This window comes from Salarias fasciatus, chromosome 15 (assembly GCF_902148845.1).
Source record: "Salarias fasciatus chromosome 15, fSalaFa1.1, whole genome shotgun sequence".
Classification (NCBI taxonomy): Eukaryota; Metazoa; Chordata; class Actinopteri; order Blenniiformes; family Blenniidae; genus Salarias; species Salarias fasciatus.
In genome coordinates this window covers 14,498,755-14,510,880 of record NC_043759.1, presented here as the reverse complement: position 1 = coordinate 14,510,880, position 12,126 = coordinate 14,498,755, and the positions used below count along the sequence as shown (strand labels likewise).

Genomic DNA, 12,126 nt, shown 5'->3' with positions numbered 1-12,126 from the left:
TTAGCGTGTCTTCATTAGACTGTGATGGTCTGTCTGTACATGCATCGTTGTGTGTCTCTCCTCATCTGTCTTTCCATACCCGTCATCCTGTCCTGTACCTGTCTGCAGCCTGGACCCTGCATGAAGCTCTGTTGTCAGAGCAACATCCCTCCTCATTGTCCCGTCACAGACACATGACGTTGGTAAGACTCCCAAACTCAAACATCAACCTTCATTCTCATGTCATGTCTTGGCTCAGGGGTAACACTAAAACCGCCTACCTTTCATTATGGAGTTTCTCTTTTTGTTGCCAAATCAGCCCTTCGAGATGTGGACTCCATTAGAGTTTTGAATGTTTGCTGTCCTGTTTGCAGCAGATCTATTAATCCATGTACTGTTTTGATTTGTATGATGTATGTATACATCTTTCTAAATCTTCAATAATGTGTGTGTGTGTGTGTGTGGTCTCAGATCCCAGACTCCATCATCTCGCGGGGTGTGCAGGTGTTACCCAGGGACGCAACCTCTCTCAGCACCACGCCCTCCGAGTCGCCCCGCGCCCAGGCCACGTCCCGCCTCTCTACCGCTTCCTGTCCGACACCCAAAGTGAGTAGACACACACACCCGAGCACACACACACACGCACACTGACCAGATTTTCGTACTCACACAGAACTGTCACTTTTGTACTTTTAAGTTCTTGAACAATATTTCTTTAGTTTACTCTCACTTGAATTGAAAGTGACACTTTCTAATTTCATTTTCACAATCAGACTTTCAGACTTCATTTATGTTCCTCAAATAGGTTATGAAAGGAATTCACTCATATAGGGCTTTTCCACTTATTTAACAGTCCCGAATGTTCATCACATTCACCTAATGTAGAATATACACCTCTGTTTTCCCATAAAATAAATAAAATATCGAGGAACCCGAGTAGATTGTTTTCCCTCACGATCTTTAACACGCTATCAAGTGAGAAAATTTGTCCGTGAAGTCAAAATAATTGTAACCACTCAGAGATTCTGCTTTTGCTGCTTTTCTAGATGCACCACATGACTTGTAAAGGCATTAAGAAGTAATATTTAACTTTAGACTAGAGGTTTCAGAAGATATGATACATTGAAATACAGCAACATTTCACATTGAGATACTGTGTCGATTTTCCAAACAATTATCGATACTTCATTAAAAATGTCATGGATTAAAGCTGTTTTATCTAAGTCACTCAATTTGAAAATCCCTGGTTTATTCTCACATATGTACTTCAATTCATATATATGTATAAATCAATTAGGGACAAAACGGTGATGAGATAAGTTATCAGGTATTGTTGAGTAGTATTGAAAAAAATCAATTTCTGACTAACTGAACTAATTTCAAATGGCAAATAACTAAATATTGGCATCCTTTCAATGACATTTGAGAAATAAATTGATAGTATAGCACCAGCAGTACCTCAATTGAGAGTTTATTTCATAAGAGTATGCTGACACAATCTAATTTATTTATACTGATTCTTGTTTAATCTCTTGGAAATATAACATGTTTCATGAATAAGTTGTCATTTCATGTTGAATAACAAACATAAACTATTGAAATATCAGCTTTAATTTTGAATGTGGCCTTCAGTCCAAATGTGAAACGACAGACTGTATTAGAGAGGAGAGTCCATCAGATCTGAAGAGGTTCTTACCAAGAAAACCACCAGACACAGTTCCTGCAACATAACACTCCCTGCTGCTTCCTACACATATAAGCAAAATGTCCATTTTTTCCTCTGCTCGCCGTTAGTGCTTGTCTCCGTCGGCTCATTTCTGTTTAACAGGCTCAGTCTTCAGTTTGTTTTGATTTTTTTTTTCTGTTAAAACATGTGATGCTCATTAATTTTTACAGGAATCACAGTGGTGGACAAAAGTCAAGGTCGTCCCAGAGCGATTTATTGTTTCATGTCTTTCTTTTTTTACTCCTTTGCCTTTGTTTGATGTGTTTAGTTTGTAAAAATAGGACAAACTACATGACTGCACATTCAAGCTGCACACACTCACACAGTGACTGGCTTCAGTGTCTCAGCATCACAAAGTGAACGTTTTCTTATATGTACACCCTCTGTTGTTGCCTGTTTGTGTGTGTGAGTGTGTTTTTCTGTGTGCTCACTCAGACTGCAGGTTGTGATTGCAACAGCCTGCACAGGAAATACTTCCCAGATTACTTTTTTTTTTTCGACCCCTACAACGCTTCTTTCTTTTTCCACTTTAATGGGATGCTCTGTTTTGTTCACTTCTGTCTTATTTTCTGTGCTCCATCTTGTTGTGACTTTTTTTTTTTTTTTTACTCTTGTGGTTGTTTGTGGGAAAACATCAACAATGTTTGGATGCTTGTGTGCTTTAACTGATCTCTCCTGCAGGTTTAAAAAAAAAAAAAAAAGCGATACAGTGTCAAGTCTTCCCCTGTGTCTTCCCTCATCTCTCTCTCTCTCTCTCTCTCTCTCTCTCTCTCCTTCTCTTTCTCTTTCACTTCATCTATCAGTGTCACATCTCCGTGTCGCCCGGACAGCAGGCAGGTGCCATGGGAAAAGATGAGGTGGTTACCATGGGAACAGAGGGATGGGAGGGTGGGTGCACAGACGGGTCATGTAGCAGCCGAGAGCAGCGCTCCGCCGCTCTCCCTTCCCTCTTCCCGTCTTCTCCCTTCTCTTTCTGCTGAGTTGCGTTCGGGTGATCACAAAAAAAAATGAAAGTTCAGAGAAACAATAAACACTTTAAGGTTGTGCTTCAGATTCAGGTGGTTCAAATAACAATAATCCAAGATGTGGAATCAGAAGCAATTTGTCAGGGATGAGTGCAGTCAGTGTGAAAAGAGTTGTATTTGTTTAGAGGTTCAAGCTGAGAGCTAATATTCAATACATTTGTCTTTGGTTTTTCTATAAAAACATGTAATTGAGAAAAAAAAAAGTCACAGCAAAACAGGATTGATGATTGGATCATTATTATTAGGCGTGCTTGCATGATCTTGGACACCTCAAGGTCTTCCTTCTTTGCTGATTTATGACTTAATCCAGTGTATTTTGGATTTGAGATGGTTAAAAGAATCAGGATTATTTTAATCCCCATCATAGATTTGTTAGCCCCGAACACGCTCGCCAGCCTTTTGTTATGGTTCCGACCTTTCCTCACGTTTCCTGAGTTCATCCTGTTGAACCCAGTGCGCCTTATTCGTCCTGGCGTTTGGCTGTTTGGTTTTCCCAGCGGCTCTTGCGCTGTGTGAGCTCCACAGTTCCTGCCGCCGGTCACGCTTCCCGAGCTTCACACTCACCCACGGTGTCGCTCACCTCAGCCGAGCTGCAGAGTGTGGTGGGGCTGTAAATAATTGGACAATTGTGGAAGTTTTACTGTTTCTGCTGCTGGGTCCAGTGATGCGGCACCGTCGCCCTCTCTCCCGCTCGCCTCCTGCTACATGCTCGTTCAGACATGTGTCTCTTCAGTGAAGTCCCTCGCTCTCGATGACCCACTTTGAGTTTTGCCAGCCCGTCACTATCGCATGCAAACCGCATTAAGTCAGTGTTTGTGTGTGACATGTGTGCCTGGACATGTGTGTCTTTGTGCATAGCAGATAACAGACAGCTAATGGCTTTTCTAGGTATAGCTCTTCACTTGTTTAGATTCTGAAACGGGCTGTTTCCCAGTGACAAGCTGCCATATGTTCTTTGAAATTCCCACGTCGCAAGCGGCTGCTGACAGTATGTACACAATGTCCCCGGAGCCAGAGCCGGAGCCGGAGCGGCTCTGCTCGCTGATGCGTTTCATGCGCCACTGCGGGCTGTGGTAGTTTGTTAGCTGGGTCTTGTTGGCAGAGCGACATGGCGGCTTCGCAAGGAGAAGGTACGGAGTTGGTCTTAATCTTGTCCATGGCAGAGCCGCCGCCGCTGCAGTTTCCATACGAACAACGAGGCTCAAACAGTGGAGCGCCGGAGAGGAAGCCAGTGCCAGGAAGTGAACACGAGTTACTCAATTCAACCTATCGGACTGGAAATGCCCCCCTTCAACCTTTGACAGGACACTCACATAAATACATGAAAAATTTTAACACTGAGGTGTTAAAATATATATTTTATAATGATATATTTCATTATAAAGATAAACCATTTCAGCTATGTGTTCACATATCTTGAAAAGAGTCATAAAGCAGATCAAATCGCACATATTTCACCCCTAAAAGATTTATTTTTTACAAAAAAGTAGTTTATCAAAAGGTGCACTGAATATGGCTTGTAGTATTATTTTTGAATTGTTTCATATTTTTATATAAATAAGTGTAACGTTATTGGAAAAGCTGCAAAAAATATGACCTATTTCATCAAACAAAAAAAAAAAAAAAAAAATTCTTGTTTTTCCTTCAAATGAACATTAATTGAGCGGTAAGTGTATAAAAAAAATTACATAAGTGTCCAAATATCATCAGAGTTCATGTGATTTTTCCGGTTCTGGAAAGTAAAGATACTTTCAAATGATCACATGATTACAACATGTTGAAAACTACATGCTGAACATATGTAAATAAAAAATGTGTATTTTTTATCGGATCTGCTGTTAAGCGCGAAGTGTTTGCCTTCAGAAAAGCACTAATGTCCAAATCTTCTATTGTACAGAGCAACAGCTGGAACTACACGTGCACATTTTTATATATATGAACCGTCCTGAAGGAAGAAGTGGTGTCTCTCGCTCTCTCTCACACACACAACCCACAAATGTCAGCAGATACAAAAGGATTCCAAACTGAGCGGCTCTACAACCATTCATGTTGCTCGATTTTCTTTCTCTGTCACACTGTCTCTGATTTGTGAACACACACACACACACACACGGGGAGAGTAGCTGTACCCTTCCACTCTTGTGAGCATTTAGTGCAGTTATGTAATGGTGAGTTTGGATTAATGAAGCATATGGGAGACGGGGCTTTGACTCAGAGGAGGGTTGACAGCGTGTGTGTTTTTATGAGTGTTTTTGGGGTTGTGTCTCCTGCTCTTATTCTCACTGTAGTGGTGTTTGTTGGACTGTCTGTGTTCAGTGGTGCACTGAGACAAAACCACCGATAAAATGAATTTCTGTTGTCCAGATCGTGCATTTCTTTGTTTTTAGTGCCTACATGCAAGAATGCAGGCATGCAAGTGTGTGCCAAAGGTTTCACTTTGGAACTTTATGCTTCCCTGAATCTGTTGCTTGAGAAATTTGACTTGTAAGTGGATCCATTCTCTTATGCCGTTCTCTCATGCTGTATGTCTCAGTCAAACAAATACTGTCTTTTAGATCGAATCTTTAAAGAAACCTTTAGGTTTTCACATTAGGTATTCACTGGAACTTAACTAGACCACTCTTTGTCCTCGCCAGGATAAAGAGCGTCTCTAAATTGGCCACAGATTTTAATGTCTGCATTAGATTTGTCTCTGTGTGGTGACCTGTTTAAAGTCAGCCTGCCTTGTGCCCAATGCCTGCTGGGACAGGCTCTGCCCGGTGAAAACTACTCATGCGTCTAAGGTCAAATTCATCCGATTATTTAGCTGTATTTTCATAGTTTATATATATATATATATATATATATATATATATATATATATATATATATATATATATATATATATATATATATATATGTTTTTTTTTTTTTCTTTAATTTAAATTTGCCACTGAATAACTAAAAATGAAGTATTTTTGCCCGTTGGAAACAGGGAGCTGATCCCTGCTTTTCATAAAAGTCATAAGATGCTTTTAAGGCAACTAGACACCGTGTGATTTTTGCTATTTCAGCTGAATCTGTGGTCTTCTGTTTTACAGTGAGAGGGGTTTGCAGACAGCTGTAGTCACTGTTGTGCACCAAACATCTAATGGAAATGCAGCAGAACTTGATGCAAGAATTGAAATGTTATCTTTAAAACTGATAAAATTGCATATTGTGTAGAGTCCTGTAGGCGTCCTGCTCCTACACATAAGCTGCTGACTGCAGTCACCCCTGTCAGAACTGAACCACGCAGGACACTGGTCCAGTAGCACGAGGGTTTGAATGCCGCTCCTATACATGCTGCCGTTTCTGCCCTTTCATCCAATTCCCGTCTAACGGTGCAGCTTTCACCTTGATCACCTTGCATCTGCAGGTCCTCACATTATTTATGCTCCGTGTATTGTATACCCTTCCAAACATCCTATCAACTTGACAGATATTGGCATTTATTTTGATTAAAGTACTCAATACTCTCACTCTCTCGTGCACCCTTTCAGGCTCTGGCTGTGCACCTCGAGGACACAGCCTCATTTTGCTCTGGTCCTATAGCATTCTTTTTTCTTTTTTTTGATAAATAGTTTGATGTATGGCTGTGGAGCCAAGGCTTATGGAAATCAACTCCTCCACTGGAATGTGGGAAGTGAGTCACAGTGCCGCCGTGCAATTCAGCTCACGCCGCTTCCATAACCTTCAGCGTGGACATCTTGACATTCAGGTCAGCGCTCACAGCCAAAACAAGAGCATGTTAACATGCGCACAGATGTGCACAAAGGCATGCTCATGCATAATGTACCGAATGATAAATAATAGAGGAGACTATACTCTTTAGTATGCCTGTTGGTTAAACTTTGTGCTGCGATTGATCCGCCCGAGACTTTCATCCATCCATCTCATGTCCCGCTTAAGTCCTGCGGCCCATTCGAGCTGACTGTGGATAAAAGCAGTGCGCTCGGTGGACAGGTCACCGGACAGACAGGCAGACATCTCCACAGCAAATTAGTGTCACAGATTAACCTGAAATGCATGGAAAGAGGGGAAAGTTCAAACTGCTGATCATCCATCACGATGAGTTTGTATTAATTATCTTGCAATGTATTGTACCTGGGTGCAAAAAACAGGAAGCTGGTGGCAAAACAGAGACCACAACAAAACAAAAACACCCAACATCCTCTCCCAAAATTCAGCAAAGTGTGAAGAAGACTCCACGGTGGTGTAGCGTGTGTCTGTGGTTGTCTATTTACATGTTTGTCTTACCTCCACTCACAGTTGATCCTGACTTGGATAAAGCGACACAGAGGATGGATGGATGTGTTATCCAATATTATTTTGATTATATTCAGTATCTGGATAACTGTGACTCACGGTGTCCGCAGTCAGTTCAGGCTTGGCTTCTGAACACACTTCACTCCCTCGGCAGAGTTTGACAGCAGTCAAAACAAGTGCGATAGCATGATGTGTGAAACGAGCTGAAAGAAATCTGCGCGTGCAGTTTGGCCCCAGTCTGGTCAGCACACAGATCCCAGAGTCATCACTTGCAAACGAGTAGCGACAGGGGATCATCGGCATCGTGAAGTGATCTGACAGCAGGGGGGATGAATGATTTATAACTTCACTCCACACAGCTCAGCCAGCTGCAGTGTGACGGATCAATGATCTGTTAGCTTGTGTGGCAGAAATCTCCTCTTATAGCAGAGAGCTGTGCAGGAGACCTGTATTGTCCCAAACTCTACGTGCAAGTATTTGAGTGTGGAATGTAACATCCTGCTTGAATTATTTGGAGCTGTAATGATGATGCGGTTGAGCTGTCCTAATGTACATGGATACAGAACAGAATAACTTTTATTGTCATCGTGCAGTGTATAATGGAATTGGAGAGCTGAAAGGGTGAGCCTGGAGCTGCTGTGACTGTGCACGCCCCCATCTTTGCCTTTTTTTTTTTTTAAGATGAAAAGGTAAAACAGTATCGGAAAACCTACTTCAATCTACTGGATACTGTGCTGTTCCTCCACAGATGCACCAACCTGGATATGTGCTGACACAACAGAAAATCAAACAATTGCTGTGAATACCAGGAGCATGAGGCAGTATGAAGATTTCTTCATCACTCCGCTTCTTAACAAATGAAAAAAGCTGCTTGAAGACAATGTTTAAAGGTTGATGATTGATGATAAAGATTGTTCCTTTTCCTGAGTCAATGCATTTGCTAACTTTCGCCGCTTCCCGTGGCGGGACCGTCTTGTGTCGAGCAAGCAGTTCGGCGCGCCGTGACCTTTAATTCCTACGAGCTCCCATCAAACCGTGAGGATCAATAACGGCGCCACATATATTACAGACAAAGCATTAAACATGGCCATCCACAAGCCATGTATTCAATGGAGAGTTTGAGTTATATGGAAGTGATTGGATTCCATTTACAGTGACCTTTACAGTCGCCACCTGTGAACCCGGCCAGCCGCCTTTGGGCAGTTTTGATGTGATTTGTTAGATGGTTCTTTTCATCACAGTCATTAAACAGAACAGAAATGCGCTTTAGATAATAAACTGTGGTTTTATACAAATTTTTTGACTTCAGTTGAATACGGAAGCTTTTAGTGGTATTAGTTTTAAAATCCAATCCAGTACCTTATTAGTTTTTAAATGGGGGGGGGGGGGGAAGGGGGGGGGGGGGGGGGACGTCCGATAGTTGTAATCTACATTGAAAATATAAATACTACCTGGCAGATTGTGTTGTGACATATTGACAACCATTTACTGGCGACTCAAATTGTTGGTGTAGTAATTTCTGTCAGTAAATTTAGGCATTGTGACAGCAGCAGTAATGCACGAATATGTACCGCTGAGTGATTTAACTAAGATTTGATCAAAGGTGAAACTACACTCAATCAATGATAGTATGCTTCTTTTTCTTTTTCTTTGCTTTTGTTTATTTAAGATAGAATTGGAGCTGAAGAACTGTTGATGCCACAGTTACAAGTACCAGGTTATCATCAAGTACCGTGTTAATTAATAAGCTGCATTTGTGTTCCCATTGATTTCATTGTGTTTACACGAAGATATATGTAAAAAATCAATAGCTAAAGTAATGTTATCCTTCAATAACTCCTTCGATGTTAGAAAAAGTGTCCCTTATACCTTTACAATAAGCACATTAGAAGGAGAGCTAATGAGTTGACAGTGTGGTTGGACAGTCAGAGATTTGAGGTTGGGATATTTTGGTCATGTATGAAGGCTCATATGTATGGAAAGGGATGCTGCAAGAAGATAATAGGAAAGCCAGTGAGGTAGAACATGCAGGTAATTAGTGTGAGGAGAGAAAGAGGACATACTAAGATGGTGATCCCCCTTTGTAAGACTAAACTGTACATTTGATTTACGGAAAAAAAAAAAATGCTGTTGTTCGATTGATGAAAGCATGCACCAGTCTATAACATTATACTATTTGCCCAGTGTGTGCTGCAGTGATGTTACAGGGTGGTTTTTCTTGTTGCCCTGCAGAGGTGAAGGCGCAGTGTGACACCCCGGCACTGTTTTACAGCCCGCATGGTCGCCCTTTTAAGGTTTATTCCCCTGCAGGAACAATAGATAAGACTTGTTATATGCCTTTGTGTTCTGCTGAAATTATTCATGTTTGGTTTTTAGCCGACAGTATTGACCGCTTGTGTGTCTGCCGGTGTGTGTGTGTGTGTGTGTGTGTGTGTGTGTGTGTGTGTGTGTGTGTGTGTGTGTGTGTGTGTGTGTGTGTGTGTGTGTGTGTGTGTTCTCGTATTTCTATCCTTGTCGGGGCCAAATGTCCCCACAAGGATAGCAAAACGTGGAACGACGTGCCTTGTGGGGACCTTTTTCCGGTCCTAAGTAGGAGAAACAGTGTTTTCTTGACCATGTTGTTGTTACTGAAAAAAGTAAAAGTGCAAAAACATTTCTTTAGGGTTAGGCTTTATTGTGGTGTGGGTTAGGGTTAGGGTAAGGGTCAGGGTTAGGGGCTAGACATGAATGGGAGTCAATGGACGGTCCCCACAAGGATAGAAATACAAGACTGCGCGTGTGTGTGTGTGTGTGTGTGTGTGTGTGTGTGTGTGTGTGTGTGTGTGTGTGTGTGTGTGTGTGTGTGTGTGTGTGTGTGTGTGTGTGTGTGTGTGTGTGTGTCCCCTCGACAGAGCAGCAGCACAACTGGATATGTGTTATTGTCCTCCTTCAATGCAGTGAGGCTCGTAAAAGTGCCTCCTCGTCTTCTGGCCTGCCGAAGGTGTGGACGATTTATGATGGAGTGAGTGGGAAAGAAAGGCGAAAAAAATGAAAGAAAGGCAAGGAGAGAAGAGGAGAGTGGGAGGGAGTAGAAGAGAGAAAGGGACAGAAAGCTAATGAGTTGGAGGGGCGAAGGGAAGGAAAACAGAGTGGGAGGTGGGGAAGGGAAGATGGATAGAAAAGGAAATAGTGAGTGAGCAGAGGCCGGCCAGGCCTGTGCCACGCCGTCCGTCTTTCTGTCCGTTTGTGAATTTCTGTCCGTCTGTCCCTCCCCGAGGGTGAGTCCAGCAGCTCACCTCATATCAGCCTCAGTCCGGGCCTCCCCCGCCTCAATCATCTCAAATCAGTGGAAGTGAGGGAGAGACGGAACGAGGAGAGGAGTTGTGAGAGAGAGCGAGAGCTTGGAGGAAGGAGTCACATCCATCACCCACCACCACCACCACCACCACCACCACCACCACCACCACCCACCAAACAAATTCTCTTGGGGAAAAACACACATTATGACACAGAAATGCGCACGTACACACACGCAAGGATGTCAGTCATGCGTGTATGACTGAGCGCTTTACACATCCACCATATGTACTGCTATGGAGCTTCCTCCTCCTCCTCCTCCTCTTCTCTCTCCTCCTCCTCATTGTCTCGCTGGCTGTTGCATTTCCTCGCTCCTCTTTGGCTCTCTTGTGCGTCCTTCCCACTCCAGCCTTCCCTTCTTATCTCGCGCTCTCTCTCTCTCTCTCCCTCTCTCTCCCTCTTGCTCACCCTTCCTCGCTCACCCTCTCACAGTTAGCGAGTGTGTAAAAGTGTGTGTGTGACTGTGTGCATGTGCCGGGCAGCTCATTCTGTTTCGACTCCAGGCAGAAGATGGTAAGTAATGCCTTTCCTCCTGTATAAATGAGATCATGTTTACAGGTTTTAAAGCGGCTGTGTGTGTCTGTGTGTGTGTTTGCGTGCGTGTAGAAGTCATGTACTTGCCTTTGTAATAAGCAAAGGATTATTATTAGCTGAGTGGGCACGAGGACGGATAAATCGCAGTGTATGTTTTGTAAATACCGTTTGCGCTGTTGCGTGCGTGCGTGCTCCAGCTGATGAGGATGCTGCTGCCTGGAGGAGGCGCAGTGTCGGGTCACGGGGGAGTTTAGGAGGTAGGCTGGTGTGTAATGTACCAATGGGACCGACTTGACGGAGCAGCGGGCTGCAGAGTGAGGAAGAGGAAGAGGAAGGGGGCTAATGTGCCTGACATTGTGGCTGTGGTGTGTCTGCAGTGTTAAGGTGGTGGACACGGTTACATAAAGAGGCAAAGAGAGGACAATGACTATGAGCGATCTCAACGGACTCCCGTGCTCCAGTCAGGCAGTTCTGTCACCTCTTCACAAACAGAAGCTGCTCCATACCCTGTTTACACCCTCGCTGAGCTGCTGCTTTTTCCTGGAGAACTTCAGAAGGAACGTCTTGATCCTGATGCCTTCGCCGTCAGTCCTCGTCCCTGGAGTTGTGTGTTTGCTTCCAGGCTCCAACACAGCAGCTTAGCTGGACGGTGAATGGAAATGAGGACAGTATGGATGAAGACGTGAGAGAGCGGCACATACAGAATCCATGTTATTTACAAGAGATGAATCCACTGCTTTACTGACACTCCAGTAACAGGTTTTCAGAGTGTTTAAAGAAAACAATATACATGCATACTTTTATTTTTACCTCTTTGGACCACCGCGACTGTTTTTCAAATGATAACAGAAGATTTATTGGATGGTTGGATGGATTGGATTTCTTGGATATATAACTGTAGCAACAGTTTTTAATACCCTTGTCTTTGAATTTAACGCTTTCTTTATGCTTCACTGTTTGATGATCTGCAATGCTAGTGATGAAAACATTGCATTAGATGTTGCTTTTTTTAGCACTTGAAGAATTGAAATGTAACGATTATGCAAAATAATATTGGTACCGTATTCTGTGATCATCGCAGATATCAGTGAAGGATTGATTTGGAACAACTGTCTGAGAAATTACCTGAACAGGTGATGGAGGAATCACAGCAGTGACCGATTGGTCCTGGAATTCAAAGCAACATGTTTTCAGTAGAAGCATGCTTCTCTAACCTTTAGGCCACTACTGCCCCTCTTA

The 12,126-nt window shown here is 43.0% G+C and overlaps 1 protein-coding gene across 12 annotated transcripts in view; it reads left to right on the top strand.

Moving 5' to 3' along the window:
- The window catches only part of gphnb (gephyrin b), a 94,122-nt gene that overhangs the window by 53,489 nt on the left and 28,507 nt on the right, over window positions 1-12,126 (top strand). For all 12 annotated transcript variants that reach the window (XM_030110643.1, XM_030110635.1, XM_030110634.1 and 9 more), the window contains one exon: window positions 451-585. In XM_030110643.1, coding sequence (XP_029966503.1) covers window positions 451-585 — 135 coding nt within the window. The remainder of the gene's footprint in view (window positions 1-450; window positions 586-12,126) is intronic.